Below are 14617 nucleotides of genomic sequence, written 5' to 3'. Positions count from 1 at the left end.
AAAGATTAAAATCTTAATAACTGAATTTAAACATAACCTTTTTTTAATTGAAATTGTGATTATGATCACAAATAAAAAAAAGGAGGAGGTGGCTATATAAAATATCATGGATTGCAACCACCAAATTCCTCAAATAGTGTGATGTTTGTTTTAATTCCAATCAAGATGCTACTGAAAGTATATTTTTCATCAATAAATAAGTAGAACACATTGATTATTAATTAAACTCTGAGACATAATTATTAATCTAACCTATTAGCTCAAACTATGACAACTATAAATCACATTGTGTAGTGCACCGAATTTCCATAAAGCCTTTTTGAAGGCAAACAATGCCACTTGAAATAACATCAATACAACTAGAGACACAATATTTTACATAATTACTGATCTCCCATCAGGTATTTTCATAATTACTGATCTAAAATGCTATAATTGGTATTAGTAAAAGCAAGGTTAGGAGGTGCATGTAAAAGCCATGTCAGCAATTGTGAAAATTTTAATGTTGCCAACATTACTTAAATAACATACCTGGAGCGAAGTATCCAAAGGTACCAGCAAACGAAGTCGAATAAGATGTGTCAGAACTCATAATCCTAGCTGTGCCAAAGTCAGAGACATGAGATTCATATTCTGAATCTAGTAGAACATTCTTGCTTGATTTATCACGATGAATTATTGGACTAGAGCAGTCATGATGCATATATGACAGAGCATTTGCCACACCTTTAACAACATTTACCCTCTTATCCCAATCAAATTTCAGTGCTAGTTCATCATTGTTTAGTATCTTTTCCAAGCTCCCACCTTCCAAGAACTGGTAAACTAAAAGCAAGTGTCGTGGATGTGAGCAAAAACCATGAAGCTTTACAATGTTGCGGTGTCGTATTTCAGTTAGACTACGTATCTCACTGGTGAAAGCCTTTAGATTGGCCACACTATCTTCTGAGAGTGGATGAAGTTTCTTTGATCTCTAGGCAACTTAGCTTTATAAACAATTCCCTGGCTGCCTACACCAATAATATGTTTGTCATCAAAATCCTCTGTTGCTTCAATATTTTTTTCATAAACCATTTTCCCATCATAGCTCCATACTGCAAACATATTTGGATGTTCTTCTTCTTCTTGCTTAATTTTTGTCTTCATCTTTCTTGAGCAAACATATAATGTGATTCCAACAAAGATAAATATAAGAAAGAGAATGCCCAAAAAGACTAAAATCAGTTTCATAACTTTATTCATCTTTTTGACATGAGGATTGTGGCTAATTGTAGAGGGGCAAGCCTTCAAACTAGTGGCATTTCCACACAAGCCCTTATTGTGACTAAATGCTTCTTCTGGCGCCTCACGAAAATGCTTTAGTATTCGGAATAAGACCCTCCAATTGATTGTAGGACAAATCAATGGATGTCAAGCTTAACAATTTATCAAAACTAGATGGAATAGAGCCAGAGAGCGCATTGTGGGAAAGATTCAAAGTTTCTAACGTTTTCAAATCTCCAAGTTGCTGTGGTATCTCTCCCATTAGAAAGTTTTTGCTAAGATCAAGATTTTGGAGAAATTGAAAATTACCAATTTGAAGTGGGATATATTTGCTTAAGTGATTGTTGCTCAAATTCAAGAGAAAAAGTTTTTTACATTTCCCTAGGTTAGGAATAAGGCCACTTAGATTATTATTAGCGAGATTAAGTTGCTCCAAATTTGATAGCATCTCGAAATTGTAAGGAACTTGTCCAGAAAATTTGTTACCGTCTAGATAAAGGCCTAACAAAAATTTCAACTTGCCTAATTCCTTGGGGATTTTCCCATGTATCTTATTTGAGGAGAGGATGAGCACTTGTAATTGACTTGCTTCTCCAAGCTCAAGAGGTAATCTACCTGAAATGTCATTGTTAGAGATTTTCAGGCTTGCCAAGTTTTGACATTGCCCCCAATTAGCTGAAAGCTCACCATAAAGTTTATTATAACTCAACTCCATATATGTTAAGCGTGGGTATATCCCAAAACTTTCTCCCATATTTCCAATAAGTTGATTTCCATTAAGTCGGACTCTATTGAGGCTTGTGCAGTTTCTCAAGGATTTTGGCATTGAACCAATAAAATAATTATCATATGCGGTGAAATTCTCAAGCAATCCACCACTGCACACATTTTCAGGCAAGTGACCGGTGAATTGGTTTCCAAATATGTGGAACTCCTTCAATTGTGTAAAATTGTTCTGTTCAAATGAAATGAGATCACTTAACTTATTAGTGAACAATCTGAAATAAGTGATCTTAGTTAAGGTTCCTATAGAAGCAAAAATTATACCTACAAAATTGTAAAATGATAACTTAAGATCACTTAGAGAACTTACAATTCCAAATTCTTGAAGGAAGGAACCAGAAAGTCGATTCGTATGAAGATATATAGTGGTTAGTTTGCTTAAGTTTCCAAATGAATCAGGGATAACACCTGTAAGATTGTTTTCTGATAACCCAAGGTTAGTCAAAGAACTTAGCATTCCTAATTCTTGGGCCAAAATGGGCAAATGCCCTTTTTTCGGAAATTAAACATCTTTGTGCCCTCATTCTGAAACTAAATAGGGAAATGCCCCTCTTTTGTAACTCGATAATCCTAAAATCGAGTTATATGAAATACTCGATACTCCTATGATCGAGTTATACACAGGTTTTTCCCGCACTGCTGGCATTTTTTTTTTTGAATCTCTACATAACTCGATTATTTAAAAATCGAGTTAGTTATACTGTTATAAACCCTGATTTCGTACTGTCTTTGTGTCAGGTGGAGTGTTTCAATGTAACTCGATTCCTGTAATATCGAGTTATAAAGTATACTTGATATCCGTAAAGTCGAGTTATTCTCTTATAATTTCTGCACACCTTCTCCCACTCAGTGTGCCTTGCTCTCTGCTGAACTGAGGACGCTTTCTGCTGAACTGAGTTGGAACTCCTCCACGGATCAACAGCTGCTTTCTTCAAACTCAATTGAAATTTGTATCACCTCAGGTAAAAAATTCACATCACAATTTTAGGGCAATGTTATTTTCATTTGATATTGTACTAAATTTTGATTTTTTAGGTTGAATGAATGTGAAGTAAGTACATTGGTGTGATTTTGGTTATTTGTTGTAGTAAATGTTGGTGAGAAGAGAATGAAATAATTTCTTTACTATAGCAACATTTTGTATTGCACATAATCATCATTGGTCAGACATTTACAACAACATTTAGTGTTGAAGACAATGTGTAGACATTACCAACAATGTCTATTGTTTATGGTCAAATGTTGGTGTTAGTGTTAGTATTTCATTTTTAGCATGCAATAGTACACACTTTTATGAATGTCTTTGCTGTGTACCATTCTATGCAGGATTACATTATTTAGCAACAGTTGATACACACTGTTAACTTGATCATTTGGTGTTATTGTATTCAGTGTCAATGTCTGGTTCTGGCAACCCACAACTCTATAGGCCTCATGATGTGTTCACTGCTATGGGTCGTTGTTGGGTATTGGAAGATGAGTTCAGCTATCCAATCAATCCGAATTTGCGAAATAGTGCTTACGTTCACAATACCATGAGACAGGAGTGGGCTTGGTTATTTCGTGAACAACAAATGTTTTATGATGAGTTGGTTGGTTTGAAGTTGCCAGTGCCTCGGCGACTCGCATCACAAATGCCCAGAGACAGCATCGACGAACTTCGTAAAGCATTGAACCGCATAAGAGAAGAAAATAATCGAATGAAGATACGTCTTAATCGATATCGGACCCAAGTCGAGATTCGAGAGTCAGTGCAGGAAGGGTGGTACGAGCATGCACAGTTCATGCAATCACTTCTTGCTGATCCCATTTATCAGTCAGACGTGGAGATGTCAGATGAAGAGTAATCGTGTCGTGTCGTGGTGTAATTAGATTTTGTTGGAGAACTATTTTGCTTAACTATGTGTTATATGTATGGTTGCATTTGTACTATGTAAACCTTATTATTGATTATGAGAAGCATGCACGTTATTCGTAATGTAGATTATTCTCACATAAGTCATAAAAGTCAAATATTCTCACACATGATGTTTTTCAATAAGCACGTACGACATAACACAGAAAACATAAAATAACTTACACTAACATTATTAACTTAACCATAGACATACACACACACACACACACACACCACAGTGGCATTCATTCTGATAGGTAGTCCTCGTAGTTGAGGACATTGTTACGTTCTGCCGGAGTGAGTTGCCTGTTTGTTGCAACGGCTTGCTCCTCCGCCAATTGTAGCATATGATACCTGGACCTACGAAGTATCATAAGATTGTTCTCTTTTTTTATTTTCGTCACTGCACGCTCATATTGGTGCATGTTTTGTCGTGGCAGTGTGAGCGAGCTACGCTCGACAAGAGGCGCTCCGATTTGCAGGAGATCATTGTGCAGAGCGTTGGACTCGTTCACGCGAAAGTCCCACTCCTGTTGCAATCCGGCATAGTATTCCCTCTCGTCAGAATCTCTTTGCGTTCTATAGTTATTTGGAAAACGAGGTAGCATCCAATTACGCATTGACATTGGAAAATGTGACTTTAGATCGGTATGTGTAGAAGTTTTGCAAGGGTAGATGTATGTAAATGGGACTTCGGTATGTGTAGATGTTTTGCAAGGGTAGATGTAAATGGGACTTTATATAGGGGTTTTGCAAGGGCAAGTATTCAGGTGGATGTGACTATAAGTATTCACGTGAATAAAGATGATATGAGTTGACAGTATATTGTTCAGTGGCGTCTGTTGGTGCATGTGATTCGTTGAGGTAGCTGTTTCATATGGCTATAGCTTGTGCTACAGTAGCGGGCTGGTGATGTGTACTGCAAAAGAGGTTGCGTATTTATTCACGTGAAGACTATTCAACATTGATGTGCTTCATCTGACATGATTTGACGAGACAATGTTGAGCTGTGTTAAATGTATCATAAACTTCTCAGGGATGCTATAGGTACATCCTTTAAAAATGCTGCATTGCAAAAGGATGCATAGCTGTGTATTGACGTGCGTGTAGGTGATATGACTGGATAGGGTTCAACAGTGCAAAGCTATTGAGCAGCACTACGAACATCAATGTAGCAATAGGACCAATAACACCCGAAATTGATGCACAAAATTTTCTGCGCTGCTATGTGTATTGACGTGAGTGTGGATGGGTACTTCTGGTCAGGGTTCAACAATACTGAGCTATCCACCGTAGCTACAGTCATTGCTCCCTATGGTGGAATTTGGCAAGTGTGATTGAAGAAAGCTGATAACAACATTAGGTTTTGTAATGGTTGGCAGGATTTCGCTGAATACCATTCTATCTGTTATGGTTATTTTTTAGTCTTCAGATATGAAGGAAATTCAAGCTTCCATATTGTTATATTTGATAAGACTGCCATTGAGATTCAATATCCACGTAGGAAGAATTGTAAATTGGAAGATCATCAGGTAAAAATATCAAAAACTTAGATGAAGATGATACAAACATTTCTTCCTTAATGTACAAACCCATAAAACATGAAGTCAGAGAAAAGTTTGTTCTTAAAAAATTACCGATTATGTCCAGAGGAAGAGAGAGAGAGCAATCCAAGCAGCCAAAAAATTGAAGCCTAAAAATCCTTCTTTCATGGGTATCTCGTGGCCACATAATATGGTGAGCCTTTATACATAATGTGATTATGATGTTCTCTTAAATATGGCTTGGAAACATATATGGGAAGCAAGTATATTATTGGGAAGCAATTTGTCACACATCAATGTCTTGTGCTATTACCCTCCATCAAAACATATTAAGCAATGAGATTCGGGGAAGGCTGGGTTGCATTTTCGAAAGACAATAATTTAGAAAAAGGAGATGTCACTGCCAATGAGGTGATCGAAAGGACTCCTGTTGTGATTAGTGTCTCAATATTTCACTTGGTTGACCATCAGAGTTTGGACAAGGATAACCTGTTTAAAATTTAAACTAGTGATGTTTATGCTTATATTTAATTAGGGACTTTGATCACTACTATGGTTTATTTCTAATGGATGTGGTTTTAAGACTTTTCTCTGACCAGTTTGGTATGTCTTGTTCAAAACTATTCAGAATTCCTGTGCTTCATCTGACATGACTTGTTGAGACAGTACTGAGCTGTGTTCAATGTATCATAAACTTTTCAGCCATGCTCTGCATCCTTGAAAACGGTGCATTGCAAAAGAAGGCATATCTGTGTATTGACTGGACAGGGTTGAACAGTGCGAAGCTGTTAAGCAGCACATGTAGCACTACGAACAACATCTGTGTACCAATGGTGGACAGCTCACACCCAAAATTGATGCATAGCCAATTCAGGGATGCTCTGCCTCTTCGAAAACGGTGCATTGCAAAGGGTTGCACATATGTGTATTCACGTGAGTGGGGATGGGTACGTGTGGTCAGGGTTCAATAGTTTCGAGATGTTGAGTATCACATGCAGAACTACATCAATCAAGTGTAGCAATGATGGACAGCTTACCCCCAAAAATTTGCTTACACTTTTGAAGGGTCCTCTGCATCCTTGAAAATAGTGCATTGCAAAATGTTGCATATCTGTTTATTCACGTGAGCATGGATGATATGACTGGACAGGGTTCAATAGTGTCGAGTTGAGCAGCACATGCAGAACTGCGAACATGACTTCGCCGAACAGTGCCGAGCTGTGTTAGCCTTTTCCAACCTCACTTGCCAAATGCTAGTATTACGAGCAGTGAGTGTAGCAACAGTAGAGAGTTTTATCCCCCTGTTTCCGTACAAACTTTTCAGGGAGTCTTTGCAGGTAGAAAATGTAGTTACATTTTCTCAACATCAATGTAAAATTACATGAAGAAAACTATGCTTCCAAGTTTTACATCAATGGCTTCCGATCATCACAATTGCAATATTAGGGAGCTTCCAAGCAATGCTACAACAAACCAATAACTTGAATGAAACATTTGAAAGGCTGATCAGGCTTTTAGGCCTTTACCCTATTTTTAAGCAAACCAAATATCGTTGTGAGAGTGTGTTGGGTGAGCCATATGGATTTTCAGTGAGTGAGTGGTTAGTCTGGTTTGGACGAGTCTTTATGTAATGTATCTATATAAAGTAGGACACTATTACAACTAAGATACACAGATACGTGCATATTATATCGTGACTCAAACAACTCATATAAAAGAATTATTCGTATTATTGAATCATATGCGCGGTTGGTCTATGTGGTTTGGATCAGTCTGTATGTATTGAATCTATTAAATTTTCCTACAAGTAATGTGCAATAAATATAATTTGGAGGCATTTCACTTCCTAAGGTTTTCCCTACATTACAAAGCAAAGGACATTGTTCGTCCATGACCCACATTACTTGAATGTAGCAACAAAGAACACGTATGAAAAAAATGAGAAAGTGATTTCACATAAACTTAGCCAAAAGTAATAAACAGTTAATCTTTAGAGTTGCAAAAGTTGAACATACATAATCATCATTTGTCACACATTAACAATAACATCATGTATTGCACATAATGTGTAGACATTAACAACAACGTCTAATGTTCGTAGGTAGAAATTTTTGGAAATCATCATTGCTTGAATCTGAGAAGTCTGAAATATCTGTTTCATCATCTAACGCAGTAATTTCATTAATAGACTTCATGGCTCGCTCTTGCGCCTTCCCCTTTAGATGCTTCCTAGCTTTTTGGATTGCGTGAAAACGGTCTAGTCGCCTTTGCATTTGATTGTTCTCTTGTTCAAGACGAGCAAGTATGTTGGCAGGTTCATCTCTAGGTAACTCGGCAGAGCGTGCCTTAGGAACTCGTAACCCGTGCCATCGACAATACACCTCTAACTCACACCTCTTCTCGTATAGGGTTGACCATGGTGGTTCTGCTATAGTGAACTCTATTGCGGTGGTATCTGTACTTAGTTTTGTAGGTTTGCCGACCATGATGTGTCTGACGCTTCCAAGACTCTCATACGTGTATATTGGCATATTAACGAAATCTCTCTTCTTTCCAAACCATTTTCCTCCATAGTGGTCTGTGTATGTATGTAGTTGTTGATCTGTTGGAACTTGTGATGATGCATTTGTTGAAGTAGGTCCAAACTTGTTTCGCATTGTACGATTTGATGTTGAGGCATTGCGACTCATAGCTTAATCAATCTACGAAGTTAGCGGGGTAGAAAGTTAACATTATATCACTGGTGCATTTATAACCTCATTTCACGGTCCAGACATTACAATTTCACTTATTAGGGCCTGTCATGTCAAACCCTTCAGGAAAAACGCTATATGAACAAGATTTTAAATGTTCCTAATGTCACATCAAAGGTGGGCAGTAGTTGCAACAGTAGATGTAAATGAGACATCTGTGCATCCAATTTCACAATTCTGTATTCACGTGAGTGTGGGTGTGAAACAGTGTCGACCTGGGTATCCACATCGTGTAGAGCACCGAACATGACTTGACTAAGCAGCAGCGTCTGTTGGCGCATGTGCTGCAATTGAAGGAGTTTGATATGACTACAGTTGGTGCTACAGAAGCAGGCTGGTGACGTGTGTTTAGAGTTGGAACTTGGTCACCTTCAAACTTCGCTATATTAATTGTGTTTTGTCTTTCACCAGCAAGTTCGCAATATTAATTTATTAATTATGTTTGGTCTTTCACAAAATAAATTATGAAGATCACAGTGTTTTCTGTGATTTGGTCATTTTGAATGTCTGTAAACATCATGGTGTGTAAATATGATGGTGTTCATTATCTTTGGTCATTAAACATTTACAGGTTAAAAGCATCACTTTGGTCTCAGAACCATCACTCTTACAAATTACGTAGCGCCACAGGCTGAAACACTGAAATTTCACTTGTAATCGTAGCCAATTGATGTGAGACTGCATTTGAGGGAATACCTACTTACTCGACTATTCGATCAAACATCGTGGTCAAAGACTTGTCGGTTTGAAGCGAGGTCCAATTTGGTCTGAATACCACATCTGTTATACCGTAGATGTTGGTGGTGGCTTGAGCTCCTGGTTATATCTGTTTAATTGTGGACATTACCTTTACAAAATCTTAAACATCAGGGTGTTTATTATCGTTGGTCATTTTCAAGGATGGTAGTCAAAACGCTCTTCCCATAATTCGTGACTGTTGGTTAGAAGAGATTGCACATAGGTAAAACCATGTTCAACCCTGAAACTAAGCTCTCAAACAAACGCGTGCCATAATAATTTACAGGTTGAAAGCACCACTTTGCTCTTAGAACTTTGATGTTAGTGGCTTGAGGTCACTGTTATATCTGTTTAATTGTGTTTGGTCATTCGTAAAAACATTAAACATCAGGGTGTTCATTATCGTTGGTCATTTTCAAGGATGGTAGTCAAAACACTCTTCTCATAATCCGTGACTGTTGGTTAGAAGAGATTGCACATGGTAAAACCATCTTGAACACTGAAATTGAGCTCTCAAACAATCACGTCCCATACACATTTACAGGTTGAAAGCACCACTTTACTCTCAAAACTTTGATGTTCGAGCTCACTGTTATATCTGTTTAATCGTGTTTGGTCCTTCACAATATACTTAAACTTCACGATGTTTATTATCTTCAGCTCACTGTTATCTAATATATTATGTAAGGGGCTTCTCCTGTTTGGATTCCTCATATTTGATTAAAAAAAATCCGTTAGACCTAATGCTAGAGTGAATGAGGTCATGCCAAGTGTCGCTTTTATCTTTTTCGACGAGTCTGCACTGCAAGGTTTCATCAATAAATTTTGTAATGAAAATATGATGCATGAGGAATAGTCCAGGCGAGGATCAAATTCAGAATAATATAATTGCTAATTTAAGATCGACAAAAATATCCAATTAGTGGAAAATACATGTAAGCTCAGCAAAACCTCCAATAAAAATAGTTGCCTGAAGTCAAGATATAGCTTCAGCCATTGTTCCAAGGAAAATCTCCTAGGTGGTTCATCGTTAATATCAAAACCTGTAAACGAATTATGCTGTCACAAAACCTTCCATTTGTATTAATAATTACTATAATCTAAAAACACGTGAGCGTCGTACAGAATTATGAAATAAATGTTATTTACACACAGACTTGGATCTACTTGATATTATATAGAATCACATAATAACATAAAAAATTCTTAGACCATTACATCCATTTCAATAATACTAATGATAGTAACGATGGGCATGAAACTAACCATCATATTAATATATGAAATTACTTTCAACGGATACCATGTTCTTCAAATTGCCACTAAAATAAAAAAATATAGAACTGTCATACAATTCTCCAAATATGTTATAGCAACCACGAACTGAAAATCGTCCCCCCCTTGGGTACAATACCCAATGGGAATCATCAAGAGTCAGATGGTGTAGAAGGTGGAACAGGACGTCTATAGTGAGCTAAGTCCGCTCGCATAGCTCCAACCTCGGCAAGAAGACCATGTAGAAGCTGACCATGGGCTGCCTGAGTCGTCATAATGGTCTCCATCATAGCATGAAGAGAGGGAGGAAGAGGGCATGTATGTGCTGCATCAACAGTGTCAACATCTATCTCATCATCACCATCCTCGGCAACAACAGATGTGGGATCCCCATGCATGTCCTCATCTTGAACATCTCCAGTAGTAGACCGTACTCGTGGTCTGTTGGATGGACCAACACTGAGGTCGACAACCTTCTTTTGGGCAGTTCGCTGTTTCAGAAATTTGGCTCCTATAGGGGCTTGGATGTGAACCAACTCGTGGGAAGGAAAGTTCTTTAATCCTAAATATTTGAGGACCCTATGGATGAGAACTGGGAAAAACAAAGCATGCCTCTTATACTTGCTCCTACGCACCTTGACAATGGTTTCGATGAAAAGGGAAGGAAAACAAATGGAACTATTGGTGACAAGGGCGTAAAGCAAGATACACCTGTCTACAGGGATTGTATGGATATGAGAGATAGGGAAAATGTTGTGACAAGCTATCCTAAAGAAGATATAATTAAGCTCAGTCAACTCACTTGAGCTAATACTTCGGCCAGAATCCCGATTGTTTGATCGTCCACAAAGAACATCCATAACATCATCAATACGAGGAGACATAGAGTTTGGATAAGTAGGTGTACAAATTATAGGTACATCAAGGGCTTTAGATACGTGCTCCCTAGTTATTGTAAACGGTACACCACGTATGGACGATGTCACCTTGTGACCACCAAGATCCTCATGCACCGATAGATTCGAATAGAATTCTCTAATCAAGTCAGCTGGAGGGGGTTGTATGTTTGTACATAGGGACAGCCAATGCCTAGACTGTAGATTCTCACGAACAAAAGGATGCAGTTCCTGTAAATTGATTTGCCTTTCTCCCCAAATACGCCTACGCTTAATCAAGGTTTCAAAGGTTTGTTCATTTTCTGGCGTGAGGAACCTTAATTGATCAAACACCACTTCAGGTTCGGATGCAGCTTTGCATTTTCCCCTCTTAGTCCTCTTCGGACCCATAACTAATCGATGGTCAGTAGTGCAAACACGATCAGCTCACACAAAAACAGAACCAAAATGAAGTTTGAAGCAGAGAACAAAAATTGAAGAGTAACCAGATACCATGTGTAGAAAATCATGCACACAATATACTGTCTAGAGCAGTTTACAACAACACAATGAAAAAACAATATTCTTATTCACGGGTTGTTTAGTTGGTGCAATAATTGTAATGCATTTTGGTCCGAGTCAATAATTTGAAGTTAGAGACATAGAGTATATAACATAAGTCTTATTATATAGGAAACATACAAGTGGATTTAGGAACTGACATATATCATACCATCGTAGCTACATGTAGTAAGTTTCACCAGCTTCTACAAAAAACAGAAAATAAATTGCACAATGTACAGTTCAGACATACAACCAGCATATATCTATACCACACACATATGGAGCCACTGGCAAGTTCATTTTGTGGAAGGAAGACAACCTATGACATAGGCAACCTTACTAACAACAATGCATTTGACTAGCCAAACACCCAATTTCATCACAATCTTCATAGACATAGACATAGAAGTGTGAAGCATCAAAATGCAAAATTTGAGAATAATGCACCAACAATGTGTAATTTCAAAGACAGCAACCGTTAAAAGAGTCTTACTATGTAAAATCCTCGACGAATTTGCGCGGGAAATTGTGGGTTCTAGCCGGATGAAGCGAGAGCAATCGAAGATGTAATTTCGGACAGCTGCAAGTTCTACAGAACTGGGGAAGAGTTAATAAAAATGGGTAATAGATTGTAATGTCCATATAACTCGATTTTCCGAAAATCGAGTTACATGCAATCAAATTTTCAGCACAAGGGCTTGCACATAAACCGACTGTCCGTAAATCGAGTTATGTGTAGCACAAATAACAAGAATCCAGTTAATGGTGGAACGGCTTTCTCGTAACTCGATTTTGCAGACAACGAGTTAATTTCAAATAACTCGATTATATATAACTCGAGTTATTTTTCTGGGCCCCCAGATATTTGGACTGGTCTAGATGCAGTCCAAGACGAATCGAAGTTCAAAGGTAGGCCTGCCACAATACTCGATTCTACTTGAATCGAGTTCTGTGCAGTGGACAATCACAAGAATTCAAATTCCTCGAGATTTGGAAAATCGAGTTACGTTGTACACATGCATCCACCAGCCCATATATTTGGACTGGTCCAGATGCAGTCCAAGAGGAATCCAACTGTATATGGCTACCTCGCACAAAACTGAACTCCGGTAAAATCTAGTTATTTGTAGTATAATATCTCAAGAATGCAATTTCTGTGTGTAATGGCTTGCATATAAATGGATCATCATAAAGCGAGTTATTTGCAGAGTTACTCAATTTTGTAGAACTTGAGTTATTTTCACTGGTCTCACCCATAGACCTCTTCTCCCTTAATCTTCCTATTAGGTGTAATCATTTCTCAACATTAATTTAGTGTGGTATTGACAATAACAAGTTGACTGGGCTTGTTAATTATGATACCTCAATTCATGTGTCTGATCCTCAATTTCCTTGTACAATATGGTGAAGGTATTGTGCTGAAGCTAACATAAAGAATTGCCGTTCATGATTATTTTTGTGATGTGATGTAAGCATTACCTGCCTTCAATAAGAAATTTGTAGGGCTGCCCTAAATTCTAGTGTCATCATTCTGCCATTTTGGGACTGCTACAAGTAGTCTTCTAAGTTGTTCCAAAAATCATGCGGAGCGTTTTTATTTAATATTTTTTATTTACTTCTTTTTTAGTGGTATGATTTTCAATAAAATGTAAGTTTCACAGTTTTCATGAAAATTTCTTTTTCATGAAAATTTCTTGAGAAAATGGATTTAGAAATAATCCAGACTCATGATTCCTTATGACAATGATAGAATTACTTGCATTTCTGCCGTGTGGATGACCCACTTTCATAAGTAGTTAATGGCAGCAGTTATGATAGGAGTCTGACAGATGTTGTTTGCAGGTTTGTTTAGTTCAAAGATGATGTTTTTCTATAAATTTTGGTGTCTTGAATGTTTCCGTGTATCCTAAATCTCTCTCCTTTTTTATTTTCCCCTTATATTCATCCTTGCGTTTGCAACTCTACCGTTCTTTTGAAGGACTACTGCAACAAAAAAAAAAAAAATATCATCCATTTTGTGTAGATTTGATTTCAATATAATTTAATTATCTTATCCAGAAGCATGAGTATGCTCTCTCGAATTTTAATGTTTTTGTACATGCAGGGAGCTTGGCATTGGAATAGTTCCATACAGTCCTCTTGGTCGTGGTTTTTTAGCTGGCAAAGGAGCCGTGGAAAATTTGGCTGCAAATAGCGTATTGGTACATATTTCACCAGTATTTTGTGTTATTCATTTGTAAGATACAAAGATTTTTCAGGAAACAATGATATTTTTCTTTGAGCAACGATTCATCAAGTTCATTGAATAAAACAGTACCTATTTTAGTCCTTGCAGTTTACAAGAAGTTAACTTCATCTATAACATTTGAAAAATTGCTACCAAGTGAAATTTTGAAAATTTAGCTATCAAGCTTTTCAATTTGCCACATTATATTGATTGACACAATTGATGGATTAACTTCTCACTTATTTTTTAAACATCTAAATTTGCAAACATCAAAAATAATGACTAAAAATTATTGCACATGGTGTTATTGTATTAAAGTGTTACAATATATACAAAACATACAACAATGTCATCTGAAAAGAACAAAATCCTATAGCAATAACAATGTTGACCCCCCTAAAATAAAATCCAAGAGTCGCCATTCAATGTAATATAATTGAATGACATGCAAAAAGGCCAAAATCCAAACAAAAGCGCAGAAAAAAATACAGCATCACATTCATTTTAAAATACATATGAAAGTTCATCATAGTAATTAAAAATTTTCCAAGAGTGAAACTCTAAACATCACAAAAGTACCCAATCAATAAAGTTGCAAACTGGGATGAACAAAATAGGGATGAATAGTAAAGTTGCAAAGTAAACACACTCTAAACATCACATAATATTATTCTGAATTAGACATCCACCCTAACCAC

The 14617-nt window shown here is 37.1% G+C and overlaps 3 protein-coding genes across 3 annotated transcripts; 1 reads left to right on the top strand and 2 right to left on the bottom strand.

The window, feature by feature from the left end:
• Window positions 1–255: 255 nt before the first annotated feature.
• Window positions 256–1146, bottom strand: LOC115956204 (MDIS1-interacting receptor like kinase 2-like). Its single transcript, XM_031074648.1, has 3 exons — window positions 940–1146; window positions 532–817; window positions 256–338 (listed from the first exon to the last, which is right to left on the bottom strand). Exons 1-3 carry the CDS (start codon window positions 1144–1146, stop codon window positions 256–258), a joined length of 576 nt encoding a protein of 191 aa, XP_030930508.1.
• A 199-nt stretch (window positions 1147–1345) lies between these two features.
• On the bottom strand, window positions 1346–2503 carry LOC115956203 (MDIS1-interacting receptor like kinase 2-like). The gene has a single exon (XM_031074647.1). The coding sequence runs from the start codon at window positions 2501–2503 to the stop codon at window positions 1346–1348; it is 1158 nt and encodes a 385-aa protein (XP_030930507.1).
• A 473-nt stretch (window positions 2504–2976) lies between these two features.
• LOC115957824 lies at window positions 2977–4028 on the top strand. The gene is made up of 2 exons (XM_031076158.1): window positions 2977–3008; window positions 3439–4028. Exon 2 carries the CDS (start codon window positions 3444–3446, stop codon window positions 3891–3893), a length of 450 nt encoding a protein of 149 aa, XP_030932018.1. The 5' UTR covers window positions 2977–3008; window positions 3439–3443; the 3' UTR covers window positions 3894–4028.
• Window positions 4029–14617: the final 10589 nt, after the last annotated feature.

Source organism: Quercus lobata, chromosome 8 (assembly GCF_001633185.2).
Source record: "Quercus lobata isolate SW786 chromosome 8, ValleyOak3.0 Primary Assembly, whole genome shotgun sequence".
NCBI lineage: Eukaryota > Viridiplantae > Streptophyta > Magnoliopsida > Fagales > Fagaceae > Quercus > Quercus lobata.
The sequence above is the reverse complement of the archived record's forward strand: the minus strand, read 5'-3'. Positions and strand labels throughout refer to the sequence as shown.

Bases quoted from the DNA above. Each gene is read 5' to 3' on its own strand.
- LOC115956204 (XM_031074648.1), bottom strand. From the start codon at position 1,146: ATGAAGACAAAAATTAAGCAAGAAGAAGAAGAACATCCAAATATGTTT. The intron at 818-939 runs GTGTGGCCAATC...TTAGTTTACCAG, and splicing joins TCATCCACTCTCAGAAGATA to TTCTTGGAAGGTGGGAGCTT. The intron at 339-531 runs GTATGTTATTTA...TGTTATTTCAAG, and splicing joins CTTTGGATACTTCGCTCCAG to TGGCATTGTTTGCCTTCAAA.
- LOC115956203 (XM_031074647.1), bottom strand. From the start codon at position 2,503: ATGCTAAGTTCTTTGACTAACCTTGGGTTATCAGAAAACAATCTTACA.
- LOC115957824 (XM_031076158.1), top strand. From the start codon at position 3,444: ATGTCTGGTTCTGGCAACCCACAACTCTATAGGCCTCATGATGTGTTC.